At 42.7% G+C, this 15832-nt stretch overlaps 1 protein-coding gene across 1 annotated transcript in view; it reads right to left on the bottom strand.

The window, feature by feature from the left end:
* Positions 1-5298: 5298 nt before the first annotated feature.
* Positions 5299-15832, bottom strand: part of rcan3 (regulator of calcineurin 3) — a 32442-nt gene continuing 21908 nt past the window's right edge. Inside the window, exons 2-4 of the mRNA XM_080783870.1 lie at positions 12127-12300; positions 10969-11140; positions 5299-8444 (exon numbers count right to left, since the gene is read on the bottom strand). Of these exons, the coding sequence (XP_080639996.1) occupies positions 8293-8444; positions 10969-11140; positions 12127-12300 (498 nt within the window). The 3' untranslated portion in view covers positions 5299-8292. The remainder of the gene's footprint in view (positions 8445-10968; positions 11141-12126; positions 12301-15832) is intronic.

Below are 15832 nucleotides of genomic sequence, written 5' to 3'. Positions count from 1 at the left end.
GTCCGTGTGTCCCCCCTTTGTGCCCATATATGGAGCTGAGTGATTTGTTTGTGATTGATGCAACACACTCCATATTTGGTCGTATAGCTGCTTTGGGGACTCCTTATATGGTTATGGCTAAGTTAAAAACTTAACTTAAAAATAACTTAACTTAAAAAAATAATAACTTAAAAATAAATCTTAAAAAAACCCAAATATGTACGAGCTGCGTTCGCTTCCCGCTTTGCGCGTCTTACTGGTATAATCTTTCCACCTATCTCTTTCCGTCACTTGTATCTGACTAAACAGACTTGGCAAGTTTCCCTCTGAATAGGAAAGGAGCATGTTTTCGTGAGGACTCAACTTTTGTCTCTGCTCGTCTTTCTACCTACCTATCTGACTGTGACTAACTGGGTATTGCAACAATGTCTCTGTCTCTTTCCACTTCACCAGATCATATAACACATGATTCTCAACGTCAGGTCCGGGGATCACCAGGGTGTCTAAATGGACCCAGACTGTAGTGATTGTAACTCTGAGAGTTACATTACCACTGAGAATTTTACAGTGTAGATATAGGTTCCAAAAGATTTTAAAACAAAGTTTCCAGTTGTAACCTTTCAGTTACAGATTGGACCCTTGCTGGGCCCTGGACCAGACAATGAGAAACAGTGCTATAACACGCCTTCTATAGCAGTCTGCCTCCAACCATTGCCAGCAAGTCATCGGGGGTGAGCCTCATGTTACCTGCAAGGGCTAGGTGGTGCCCGTGACTAGAAATCAAGTCACTGTTGCTCCTTTGTGAGAAAGTGCAACTAAACTTCATTTAGGTGGACAGACGTGGTTCTGTGTACGCTGAAAGCTACTGTTTACGTATAAAAACGTCTGGGTTTCCGAGGCTACTGTTTACGTGCCTGTCTTCCTTGTATCCCACATTGAGATGGTGGAAGGAAGCTCTTTTTACTGCACATTAAATGAAGATATGTTTCCACCGCTCTAGATCAGATTTCACTCTCATGAGAGAAGAATCTATTTTTCCACAATGGACTCCACAGTACCACTGTGTTTGTTCTCACTACACTGCACACAGCAGCGGATGCTTTTATATAACAATGAATAATGAATTGCATTTTTATAGCGCTTTTCCAAATGCTCAAAGCGCTTTACAATGGTTCATTCATTCATAAATTGGGAGGTGAAGCGGCGAACAGTCGACGCCAGCGTCCTCACTTCCCACATTCACACACCAATGGTGGCGAGCTCACACCGACCAACTCATTGGATATATATACTTTGATTAGTATGATTTGATTATTTTATTAATTAGTAACTACCTTCAAAGTTGAGAAGTAATCGATATGCATTATTAGACCTACAGCTGGATCCATTTATCCATAATATTCCCAAATGTAATATAATGTACAATAATCATAACCAGTAAAGACGCCTCGGCGAGGTCATCTTTACTGTATATATATATATATATATATATATGCTTTAGTTTACTGTTACAAACTAATGCATTAGGCCTACTTTCCTGAGGCAAATCTGAAGCTTTTCACCTTTGTAACTGTAGATCATGCCTGTAAGGAATGCAGATACTGGGCCCATTAGCTCCACCTGATATGTTCCCCTAAGGTGTGCACACGCAGTCACGTTCAAACGTACTTCCTGGTCACTAAAACAGTACGGGTCATTGTGGAGAGGAATTCCCCCCCCCACTCTCCCTCGGCGAGAAGAGAGGGGTTTTTGTGTGACGGACAAAAAGAGACACAGTGGTGCAGAATGTGCCTCATCACTGACTCGTTAGTCAGTACACCCAAACTGGAAAGGTCTATGAGCCTCTTGCTGCTGCACCTCTGAATGGCTGCTGACTGACAGAAAAGGCATCACATCTGTCATGCAGACGTCCGTCATGAATCTCTCAACTAATTACCTTTTTAATATGAAATATGAAAAGACTCTTTAATGAGCACAGACAAATCACCGCCACCGCATTGAATTGGATAGGTCTGTAGGTTTTCAAGAGAGGAGGGAGATTTATTCATGTGCCCCACTAACAGCAGATACACATCTCATATACAGTATGTATATGAGTTCAGCTCTTTTCTTTATTCTTTAGCAGATTGCAGACTAGAGGTGCAACTCAGGTCAACCTGGAAATGAATGGGGGTATTTTCTTCCTCACAAAATAGGTATGATTTGTTTGTATATCAGGGCCATTGTTTCGCAACCTTCACATCTAATAAGGAAGCAAGTGGTTGTTGTGGATGTTGTGATTGTGTGGCACTAAACTGTCAGCTCCATTTGGTTCCAGTAAGTATCTAGGGTTTTATCAGAAGCAGAACGAGAGGATACTTTACTGCCAGTTGAAGAAATTGTGTCTCCATGGTACTGACCATGATACTGACATCATATTGACCATGACACTGACATGATACTGACATGAAACTGAAATTATACTGACATGACACTGACCATTATACTGACATCATATTGACCATGACACTGACATAATACTGACATGAAACTGAAATTATACTGACATGACACTGACCATGATACTGACATCATATTGACAATGATACAGACCACTGGTTACACCAATATTGACAGTATATTACAGTCAAATTCTACTGTTTGCTGAAGAAAGTCAGGCTGAAAATCAAGCATGAGTTCAAATTAACTTGGTGTTTTATTTAATTCCACCTGACAACAATGAATCAAGAACATAAGAAATTGTGATTGACTGAATCACTGTGACAGGGCCTGACATGCTTGTGACATCAGACCCCTATCACAGGACTGTGTGACAGGGATGTCAGGCCTTGTCACACAGTGCTGGGAAAGGGGCTTGATGTGACAGGGGGCACTGGCCCCCAAAAGTTTGGGAAACACTGACATAGACAAACAATACTGCCTGGCTCCTCTTCTCTTTATCTCACCTCTCCCTCCTCTTTTTTTTGGTTTTCTTTAAATTTCGTAATAAGGAAGTGAAATTATTCACAATCCCCACCCCCCCTCACCTTTCAGGTCATTCAGTCATCAGTTGTTCTCCATGACTCATGGAGAGAATGTTATTGTTGTGTTGAAATGAACGAGCCATCAAGTTTTCCGTTTCAGTCTTCACTCCTCAGGGGACATGTGAGGTGCAAAGTGCACGTGACATAACCACTTATTTCACTTCACATTTCTAGCACCAGTAAGACGCCCTGAGGGCGTGCACGCATCCGCCTGGGTGACGGTAGACTGCTGGGCGAGCGCTGGCGCTTTGGCATGGGAGGTCAGATCAACATATGGAATGTCAGAACAGGTCATCTCCATATATGGAGATCTAAGGGTGGCAGCGGGGGCAGTGTCTTGAATGTACAGGGTTTGATGAGGTCTGGCCATATTTGGAGCGTGTCTTGAGTGAGTGTTTGATGAAGTCAGAACAACATATGGCATGTCAGAACAGGTCAGCTCCATATATGGATTCTAAGGGTGGCAGCGGGGGCAGTGTCTTGAGTGTACAGGGTTTGATGAGGGCCCAGGTAGGGCCGGGCCTTTTCGGGCCTGTTGAGAACTGTAATTTTCGCCGGCTGCCGGGAGCACTAATAACTTTGGGGTGGGCCCGTCTAGAGTTTGAATGGACAGGTATCAGTCAAAAGGGAGACATCGGGCCTGGGCCATGGCTCAATGGTCCAGGCACCTTGGCTGGTAATCCAGTCTGGCAGCTCAACTCCCGATCCCGACAGCCTTTACTGCATGTCTTGTCTTCCCCCCATCTTTCTCCCCATTTCCTGTCAGCCTACTGTCTTTCCCTCCATAAAAAATATAAAATAAAGGCGAAAGCCACAAAAAAACATAAAAAAAGGGAGACATCGAAGAGGGGAAGGATCAACATAATTATGGAATGTCAGAACAGGTCAGCTCCATATATGGAGAACTAAGGGTTTGAGGTTTGAGGTCAGATGTAGAGTTGCTGGCCGGCTCCATGTATGCAGATCTAGGTGATGATCCAGTCTTCTCCTTAATTGTCTTCATATATGGAGACGGCCATATATGGAGTGTGTCACGAGGCGTGATGTCACAAGGCGTGATGTTCTACAGTTCTAACAACCATATATGGAGGCGTGACCTGACTGACGGACGGGTTTTCATAGTAAACTGCAACCTACCGTCCCAATAACAAGCAAGATGTAAATACGCAGACTCTCTTGTTTTTCACTGCAGTGCTAAAGGATTTTCCATGTACTTTGTAGCACAGTATGCCACACCAAGCTATCCACTGGGAATCCATAGAGGAACATTTCAGGGGATTTAGTTGTTACAGGGAAAGCTAGTATCTTTTCTAAAAATAAAAAGGGTGAGATATATATGAAAGGATAGTGGGTAAGTGGTTAGTGGTTTTGTAGCTTTGTGAAAAGGTACTTCACCTCCAAAATGACTTTTCTTTTCTATAAATTACTCAATTTATTTTTCTTTTCTATAAATTACTCAATTTCTTTGGTCACATTCCCAAATGAACAATCCAAGAATAGAATATTTGATAAATGGAAAATAATAGGGGTCCCAGCTTAAAAAGAGCAAACTAGGACAGTGTGAAAAGGGTGTTCCTCCTAGTGGGAATGTGCGTGCAAAGTTTCACGACAATGGGACACTGCGTTCATGATTTGAGGCATTTTGTGTAAAACTTTAGATGCTAATGGCCAATCAGGATGGATTATGAAAAATCTGATGTAGGCCTATCAGTTCCGTATTGTCTGATCACATGACTATAGAGATAAATAATGTGTAGTTTTGTGTACCGATTTGCGTTTGGACAAAATCTGTAGGAGTAATATAAAAAGATGTGTTTTGTAAAAGTCTGCCTTCTGGTGGCACTATAACAGGCCCATGTGAAAAGTTTGGAGCAGAGGTTTTGCTCTGGCATCCAGGGAGTGTGTGTGCAGTTTCGCTGCGATCAAGCCAACGGTGCCGGGGATTAGCTGGTCACAGACTGACAGACAGCTCGGCCATGCCTTCAGCCTGCATGGCGGAGGCAACTAATGTATGAACGCCAAACCCTATTTTATTCAATTAATTAAATATTCTCTTCATTTTTGGATCATTTTGGGGGTAAAGTACTACCAAGATTATTTGTATGGCCGTCGAAGAGGGCTACATTATCCCATTAGAGAATAAGTATTCTCAATATATTCATACAGTGAATTGAATTAATCCGTTTTTAACATAATATCAAAGAATGTGATGTGCTTGTGAATTTGGCTCAAATTAATTCTGCTTTCTATAACCTGTGTTATTTCACATAAACAAAATTAAAGCCCCAAATAAACATAATTTTTAAGAATAAGTCTTTATATATCTCTCTATGTGAAACAAATTACAATCATACTACACAAATAGCGGTACTGTAAGAGTCAGAGAGACCATCTCTGAGAAATATAAGTACAGAACATGAAAATACAGATACTGGTATCATAGAACTGTAAATTATTGCTTGTTTAGCTACTTTGTTTTCTGAATTTCTAAGGTACAAGACACAATATTCATATATTTCAACAGAAACGGTACAACAGTGACAAACGGTATTATTGACCTTTTAGTATGACCGATAATGACCCCCCCACCCAAAAGAAGAAAACATTCAAACAGTCCATTTCAACACGACACAATGAGAGTTGTTTTTTGATCGAGCATCGCCAGGACTTATATTTTTGTACAATTCTTTCCCTTTTTTCATACAACATAAACAGAAGCCGTTACAAACTGCACACTGTGACTGGCCTCGGCAACGGAAAAAAAAGAAGAAAAAAACACTTGGCATATGTACATAAATATACATTTTTCTTTTTAACTGTGACCAGAAAATGCACCCGGTTTCAAATACCATGACTAGAGACAGTAAAAAAAATCTTTCTCAGTCTACCCATGCTGCTTTTCCATCCATATCACAATCCATCTCAACATTTTCATCGGTCAGTGCAGCAAAAACATGTCAACTTGGTGCATCTCCACGAACGTCTTTTACTGTTCTGAAAAGATGAAATGAACGCAGCTCAACAACACACACGGTACCAAAATACATTGACTTTGTTTAGCAGTTAACTGCCACATCCCATCTCACCTCATCATAGAATATGATGTGGCCCGTTGTCCACAAAGGCCTCAAAGCCTGTATGGTATACACTAGCAAGAGGACACGGACATTGGAACATTGTGTTTCACCCACTGCAGTATGCTGGTGAGAAGGCTACCCAGGTGTTTAGCTTGAGAAAAAAAAGACAATGAAAAAAAAACGAAAATAGAAAAGAAATAAAATGTGCTTCCTACTTCTTTTCTAGCAAGACTATTTTACAGTGGAGAAAAAGTAACAAAACACTGACAGTAAAGTGCTGGCATGCAGACAGATTTGTATTTTGCTTACTAATATTGTTATAGCAAAAAAGTAGGTTTTTTATTTCATGCTGCCTAATATGAACATGGTTTACTTTAGACTCATCATTTAGACCCCAAGATCCTGTTCAGGACACTGGTCACACTGGATTATTTCACTGAAATATTACAAGATGATACACTCTGTGTTAAGTTGTATAGGTAGTTCAAAAGGAAGTGTATTTTTAAACGATTTGGAGCAGGAAAAGCACAATTGAAAATATCTACTCTTAGTTTAAGAAACATTGTTCTTTCTGGCAAATTTAACAAAATAACATTGTCTCCAGGTAAGAAAGATCTATCTAATCTCAGTTTACCAGTGTTGACATAAGGTGGTGTGGGGTGAATGAGTGCTTTGGTTGATGTCCCACGAAGCTACCTTATTTTCCCTTTTCTTAGCAAAATGCTTTCAGGTATGTTACTGAATCTAAATGGACTATTTCCAGCTAGATGCTAGTCAGCTATTTACAGCAATAAGAAGCAGCGCATTATTCCAACCTGCAACGGGAAGCGGTAGAGAGCCGCACCATTGCTTCGAGATATCAAGAGATACTCAGTGCAAAACAAGCAGTAGTAGTAGTAATAGTATTGGCTTCAGATGAAACCATGACATGTAGAAAGTAGGTTGATAAAACAACACAGTAGCATTAACGTGAATGAAAATAACTGTCCTCATAAAATAAAACACCCCATACTCCTTGAAGAAGACAAGGGGGGGTGAGCTGTCTCTGATCTTTTTCAATTCCAACAAAACATTGTGGGTAAGACTGAACTGTTGGTCATCAAATGATGTGTTCAGCTTCCCTCCACCGCCTGGGCTGTCACGTCGTTAAGCTCTGCGTGTGGATATGCGTCATGCGTAAAGCGTCATTCCGTTTCCCTGTCATCACAAACAACAGTACAGAACACCTCAGCTCGCCAATTACGGTAGTAATTAAAGCATGCAAAAAACTGTTCCTGGTATAAAATACATATTAAGAATACACACCTAGTAGTTCCACGAGAAACAACACCTCTCCAGTTGAAAGAAAAGACAGAAGACAGAATTTAAAAGAAAACAAGTAAAATTGCGATAAAAGAACAACCAAACAACCACCACAACGTTTGTCGGTTACACACGGCACTCTGTCCTGTGTATGACATTAGATTCCGTTTCCCTTATATATGTGGTTAGTAGTTGTGTTTCTGTGAGTAATTTTTACATTTCTTTTTTTCAATACAATGCATGCAGACAAGAGAGGGCACATCACACAATCAATCCTGATGTTGCGCAGGCTGTAGCAATAAACCCAGCTGATATGGGGAAGAAAAATATATAATTCATTAACCTAAAATAGGGGGAAAGCATGTGTTGCTTTTGAGGTATTGCATGTCCTCAAACAAAGGTGTTATTGCACACATAACTACTGAAGACAATCAGACAGAAGGAGAGGTAAGACTAACCAGCTAACCAACAAACTAGTGAACTAAGTAACTAACTAGCGATGACAGCTGAGTGTGTGTGCGTATGTATGTGTATAGATGACAGGTGCCTGGTGACGGGACAGTTGTGTCTCTCCCTCCGGCTGGAAACGAGGGGTGTGGGGTGGAGACAGTTACAGTACACCCCACCACGCCCCAATGCCGACCACGGAATGTGATGAGAGTGTGTGTGCGAGATTCTCATCCATCCCTCTTTTTTTGTCTTCGTAAAAAGCCACCTCATTCCGTCGCCTCGCCCTCCACAAACACCATTTCTTGTCGTGGTTGTTGTTTGTTTGTTTGTTTGCTTGTAGTTGAACTGAAATGAGGGGCTTCAACGCTCTCTGTGAGTGCACAGAGACAAGAGAGAGAGAGAGGGCAGGTGTGTTGTGGGTAAAGGGGCGGTCGGGGGCGCCGCACTGAGTGAGGGGACGCTTAGTTGAAGACTGTGGGGGGGCCGTCAGGACGTCTGGTCTGGACAATCTTCTGCTTAGGCTGCTCACCGCCACCGTCCTCCTCGCTCTCGCAGACGTGGACCACCACACTGGGGGTGGACTCTGTCCCCGCATGGAGCTCATACTTCTCACCTGGTCAGATGAAGGTATCGGGGAGTGGGGTGAGAGATATGGAGCAGGGATTGGGGAAAGGGATACAGTGTTAGACAAATCTCTTTTGTGTAACAGCCTACATACAAAAAGGTTAAGTGCACGTTAAAAACGGTGCAGCAGGCCGTGTCCCTGCTGACCTCACGTAGAGACAAGACTGTCATTTATGCAGTGCTGTGGTCCTTGTACGGTAAATCCTGTGTATTTCAAGTCTATCATTCAAGGGAAACCCTTGGCTGAGGGAGACATTAGGATTCTAGTCCTGAAGCAGGGCTAATCTGGTACCCTGCAGCAAGCATGGTCAGGACCTGGACGAATTAATGACGTCTCGATTGGGGCCAAATCAAGTCAAACCAAGACTAGTCAGATCTGGCCCAGAATATCACCTGATTTGGTGAAAACGTCCCATATGGGCTGTGATCTGGCCTAGTCCTGAACGTCACCAGAGGACGTCATCATAACGTTGTCATGATGTAATTTGGCTTGCTGGGTACACCATACCAAGAGCCCTGTCCTTGGCAACACCAGGCAGTCACACAAACGGCACTCATACACACACAAAAACACACACCAGATTGTATCACAGTTTCCATGACGATAGGACGGCTGGCAGGCAGTGTGAAACAGTTCTAATGGCTTCCCACTCCGGTGCCAAACAGAGAGACAGGAAGTGAAAAGCAAGCTAGGCCTCTTTTGTACTGCTGTTACCAAAGGCAGTTGGCAGAGGGAGTCAGCGCGCTGCACTGCAGCTGAGATGTAATCTGATTTAGAATGCCAGGACGTGAAGCCCAAGGAAGAGCCTGTTTCCTGATGCCTGGTGTCCCCATGGTAACAGGAGAATGAGGCAAAGGTGGCCCTCTAGGCTGAACTGTGTGTGTGTGTGTGTGTGTGTGTGTGTGTGTGTGTGTGTGTGTGTGTGTGTGTGTGTGTGTGTGTGTGTGTGTGTGTGTGTGTGTGTGTGTGCGTGTGTGCGTGCGTGCGTGCGTGCGTATGCACATAAGCTAAAAAGTGTGTTTACAGGATTTGATGGCATTTTGTATTTGATAAAAAATTTCAAATCCAGTCATACCCAACAATAAGTGATATTATATTTTGCCTACTCAGCTTAACACACACAAAGACTCACACAGTATCTGATGCGTGGTCGGTGACATTTGTAGTTCCTGCACTCTTCAATATTGTCTCATCAACAAGACAGATAGAGGTAACCTTACACTGTCTAGAAATACTGCCTGTGCATAATAAGGATGCTTGTCAGAGTAGAAAGAGAAAACATGACTCGTTTTCTACCATCTTAAGAGTGCTAGGAAAGAAAATCCTCCCAGAAGCAGTTGAGGTAAGCTGTGATGGCCACCCATACCCCATAATTGCTGAAACTATAATGGCATGAGTATTGTGCATGCACATTTACCGTAGTTACTTAGTGAGCATCACAACATTATAGTCATACATTCCGTTCAGGCAGATTTACTGCTATTAATGTCAGACGACAGACACCACATATTTAACACCAGAAAGCTTTCTTCTGTGAACATAATATTCAGCTGACATTTGTTTGCTCATAAAGGTAACAGAATATATTATCTACCAATGCCTCCTCTTCCATGGTACTTCTTCCTATGATCCTTCACTGTCTTCTATGGTGCTTCCTGTTGTGTCTTTCATAGGTGGCAAAGCGGTACCAGAAGTTCCATGAATACATGGCAGTGAATGGAGCTGGCTGGACCAGCTCGTGACCATTATTTCTTATACAATTGCGACCTTTGTCATATAATCGGTTCAGGAATATAAAAGAAGACATATCACAGGTTGTTTTCTAATCACTTGCTTTTCTATGTGTACAGTACATCTAAAGGATCTAAACAGCGGCAGGTATCGTTTCTGTCTCTGAGGTATCCTGCCAGACAGGAAACGGTGGACAGTCTTGCAATACTTGGGACGTTCAGAAACGTACTTTGTGCTCTTTAGATACCTCTATAAAGTTACATAGTGTACACATCGAAAAGCAACACAGCAGACAATAATTTGTTATATGTATTCTGTTATTTTCCAGACGCGATTACTTTACAAAGATCTCAGTCGTTCAGATATAGTGTTTGTTCATGAGCTGGTCACCGGGCTCTCGTTGACGCCAATGCATTCCACTTCCGGATGTAGTTTGGCTCCCATGGTGCGACAAATCTGCCGTATGGAATTGCGTGATAGCGAAAATGATGTCGGTGACTGTACCTTATTTTACATATACCTTGGTCTGTAATAGGGAAAAGCCATAGGAAGCACCATCCTTCAAAAATAGGCTACTCATAAGACTCTGTATTGATTTAGTCAAAGCTGTGGCAGTGACACGCACGTATTGACTGAGAAGCATGAAATGACTTCCTGCTTAGGCTTATTTGTTAGAGGTTACTGATGCTAAGTGACCAGAGATAAATACAGTCAGGTGTTTTGATTACTGTCTTTACTGAGGTCAATTTGCTGGTTTCAATCTCTGTCCCTGCGTACAAACCTGGTCCCAGCTTAGCAACTGCACATAGCAGGTCGTAGTTGATGACGGGTGTCGCGTCTTCACTCTGGCTCCAACCCACGGGTGGAGAAGCAGGCGGTGAGATCAGGAACTGCTTGACAGGCTCGGGAGGGGCGAGGTATGACTTGTCGACAACCTCACCAGTGTTCTGGACCTATCAGAAGTGAGAGAGGGCAGACCATGAGAGTTAAATCACGCTTTGAAAGAATTGTGATTACTGAGGGAGGCTGAAAGAAAATAAGACTGTTACAGTTAGAGGCCACTGATTCGCTCAGCGGAATGGACAGACGTTTCATAGCAAGACAAACACAGCTTCAGCTAATTAATGAATGGTGAATATGTTTCACAAAATTCCCATACATGGGAAAGCCCCCATATATGGTGCCCAGGTCTCGTGACATCACGTGACATCTAAGATCGCTGATGTCATAGTAAATGCAACCTGCTGTCGCAATTAAGCCCACATATGGAGATCCCTGATGTCATCAATATTGGCCAGCAACTCTACATCTGACCTCAAACCTCAAACCCTTAGATCACCATATGAATATATGTCAGAACCTGTTCTGACATGCATATGTTGATCCTTCCCCATCCATCCTTCCTCTTCGATGTCTCCCTTTTGACTGACACCTGTCCATTTAAACACTAGACGGGCATGCCCCAAAGATATTAGTGCAGCTGAGCCTGGCAGCCAGCGAAAACTAGTGTTTTCAACAGGCCCGAAAATTAAGGCCCGGCCCTACCTGGGCCCTCATCAAACCCTGTAGACACTGCCCCCACTGCCACCCTTAGATCTCCATATATGGAGCTGACCTGTTCTGACATTCCATATGTCGATCTAACCTCATCAAACCCTGTACACTCAAGACACGCTCCATATATGGCCAGTACAGAATTCATTCCATATGTTGATCTGACCCCCCCGTCCAGCAGTCACCCAGGCAGCCCCTTAGGGCGAGTCTCTTTAATTGTAGACATTTCAAACCTGGTGTCAATTTGGTCAGGACACCTACTGAAATGGCAGTAAAGTAATTTGAAACAGACGAATTAGACACACATAAACCTTACAGATTATAGCTTTAATAACATAATACCATAGTAGCTCTGCCCCCATACCTATACCTCCCTCATTCTTACCTGGGCGAAGTACAGGCTGAGCTTACTGCCATTGAACTCCGAATCGTGCAGCTCCTGTCGAGCACGCGCCGCAGCCTCTGGGGTAGTGAAGCTGATCCGAACTCTCCTGAAGCTCTTGAACATCTGGAAAGACGTCTGCTCGTCATAGCCCTTGAACACTGCTTCAAACCTCTCCTGTAGGGGATAGATAGATACAGGCGTACAATCAGTACATCATTCTGGTGAAATATTTACATGAAAAGTACTGCTATAGCAGCAGGCAGAGGCCTCTGTGATCAACCACCAGTGTAAATGTGGTAAATGGTGCATTTATATAGCAGCCTTTATCCAAGGCGCTTTACATAGATTGTGCATTACATTCGCCCATTCACACACACATTCATACACCGATGGCGGCGGAAACCATGCACCAACCAGCACATCAGGAGGAATTAGGGGTTCAGTGTCTTGCTCAAGGACACTTCCACACTAACTCTGGGGGAGCCCGGGTTCGAGCTGGCAACCTTGCAGTTACCATCCAGCCACTCTACCCCTGAGCCACCGCCGCCCCGGTGTCTCATTATACTGGCTTGTTGATTACCTTTGTTGCCATTAGAATTGCTAAAAGTACAAAATGTATAAGACATTTCTCACTAGTATCATCACGCACGCAAGCACGCACGCACGCACGCACACACACACACACACACACACACACACACACACACACACACACACACAATAACTGGATTATTTACTTCTAAGCACTAAGCCGCCCAGCCGTGCAGTGAATTATGCGCTGATGATTAGACAGGTGTCTAATCAGACGCACAAAGAGTATTCCTATTGAAGCACTCTTGACAAAGCCATGAATATTAGTGATTGACTTGGCTACGTATAAATCAGTCAGTCAATCATCTGGAACCCAATCCCATCAGCTTCTCGGAAGGGATGGCAGTATATATCACATGTCATACACTGTATCTCTGTGGCCACCTGGCTTCCTCTGCAGTGGCACTACGGCACAGAGACATCTGTTGAGCAGGTGGACAGTAACTTGAGGTTACAGAGAAGAATGGGACACTTTCCATTGTTGAGCTGGAGGCTGGTCATTTACAATTCAAATGAAATGACTGTTTGCTTACAGTCATTCATTTCAACTTCATATTCCACTTCAGTTTATAACAGCGAATCTCAATATTGATAACGATACAGTCTGTATTGAAGTGAAGCTTTACTGTGATAGAATTGAGAGGCCCATCATACTAGATTTTGGTAAATTTTCTGTTTTTCACTCATGCCTATAAGGACTCAACATTACTCAGCAACCACCCCCAATAAAATGTGCAAGGATGTCTTTTGCTTGTGTACAGTATGTACCGTACTTGCTTCCCTATTGTACGCTGCACGGTTCTCTGGCAAACTGAACAGACTGGATTCCTGACATACCGTATCAGGACAATGTACCTACTCAACTCACATTGACATACAGTAATATAATATCGTATTGCTACACTCACAAACCTCATGTCACAACTAAAGATGTAATTTGCCATAATGGGATGTGAATGCATGAGGAAATGTGAAAGTTGTAAAGACAATGTGTAACAGATGTGGACAGAAGTTCACAGGAGTGAAAACATAATCCCTCACCTTTGGCTGCTCCGGCCTCCTAGCAGGGATAAAAAGTAATGCATGAGCATTATATGCCCCAGGCATCCCCTGTCCCCTTCCTACAAGCTCCTTTCATGCCTGTCTCTCTCATTCTGTCTTCTCTTTCCTTATCGTAAGTTTTCTCTCTCTGTCTTTATCAGATTCTCACCTCTACCATTCTTTTCCTTCACTGTTTCCCACCATATACTGTACTTCAACATCTCCCTTTTTCATCCCCCATGCAGTAAAACTCCTCATATAATGTCATTTTTGTACCCAGGATTTTAGTGGCACCTTTAATGCTGTGAGCACCAAATTGGCATTCCCAGCTGTGAAGTCAATCATGCAGCGCAGTAGGAGGGCTATAGGAAAAGGGGAGGGTGCCAGCCAGGGGGAGAACTGGCTGCTACTGTATGTGTCGGCCGGCAGCACACATCGAAAAGACGGACGGAGCAATCAGGAGGACTATTCTTTCTGTCCCTGCCGTCCAGCTCCCCAGTATGAATCTAGGTCCCCTTCCAAAGAGGCAACATGGCTGACAAACTGCAAGGTCGATGATCCATGAGAACGTCCATGAATGTCAATAAACTATCAGATTGAGATAGAACGTCAACACCATTGGCATTTAGCTTTATGATATAGTTAGAATTGAAACTCACTTTCTGAAAGACCACAAATAAACACTAAAGTCAATTCCTATCCCTAAACCTTTAACACTGAACCCACAGTCATAACAGAGTCCTGAGGAATAGTTCACCTAGTAGTGTAGATTTTTGTCTTACACAAACATTAAATTCCCATTGACCATGAATGGAGAATTTACGTCATACAGTACAGTATGTGTCTGAGCAAATCGACATGTTACGTGATACGTCATGATGATGTACGATGATAAGAGCGCTCTTTACGTTTTTGACACAACCCCTAAGCAGATCATTTGATGACCTGCTGTGTTTCCGGAAGGAGACAAAGAGTTGCCTTTGTGCAATCAAATATGTTGTTTATGGTGAGGTTTTAAGTGTTATATCAGTATTATTTGTATGTTAATTTATTTTTAGTTTCTTAGACTGGTGGTGTTTGGCTCTGCAGGTCTCTGCAGGTGTTTGGAGTTGGTGAAGTGATATTAATAACTTTTTTATGTACAAATAAAACAATACATCCAAAGAACCTTTAGAAGGCTGCAGATTCAGAATAAAATATTTATATAATTGTGAAATAATAATCTGTCAGGTCAAAAGTCATTTGATTTTGTTTAGCTGAAAGAGATGCTTTGAGGCAGCCAATGCATTACATTACATTACATTACAGCCAATGCATTACATTACTCATTCATTACTGCAAAATGAATGAGTTCTGCCTTATTATATACTGTGTATATTAGCATAGCTCAGATAAAATGAGAACCTTATGCAACATAGGTGATATTGGAGTGTAGTGAGACATCTAGTGGCTGTATAGCATGGTGTAACTTTAAGTCACACGCACGCACGCACACACACACACACACGCAAACGCATAGTGACTGATGCTGAAGGGCGCATAGTAAAATGTGTGCTAATTAGTAAGGCCAGGTGGGGCCTCGGGCAAGCTCAGTTCAGGTAGAGCCGGGCCTTCATTTTCGGGCCTGTTGAGAACTCTAGTATATGGCCATCAGTCAATCTGACTGAGTGACTGACTGGCAGATTTTGCAGGTTTTCATAGTAGTGTGTGTCACTGTTTATTGATAGGGTGGGGGTGATGATAAATTGATAATACTAGTCCTTACCCGTTCTGAATATATGAACAGCAAATATATATATATATATATATAGAATATTAGTGGTCCATGACATGAAAATGATGTTTGACAGTCAGCAATAGTGTTGCTTATTGTAGATAAATTTTCGGATTTTCATAGACCTGGTTGCTTGTTTCCCTCTCAGTCAATGTGGCAACCCTGGTCAGTGCCGTGTTGACAATGTAGGTTAGCAGTTATCACACAACAGCTAGGAGGAGCAGCCTTCTGGCGTGGCCGCGTCATGTTTAAAAGTATTTTGCGCAATTTATGTCCCCAAATGTATGGATATGGACTTAT

This window comes from Protomyctophum bolini, assembly GCF_963924005.1.
Source record: "Protomyctophum bolini genome assembly, chromosome: 15".
Lineage (NCBI taxonomy): Eukaryota > Metazoa > Chordata > Actinopteri > Myctophiformes > Myctophidae > Protomyctophum > Protomyctophum bolini.
The sequence above is the reverse complement of the archived record's forward strand: the minus strand, read 5'-3'. Positions and strand labels throughout refer to the sequence as shown.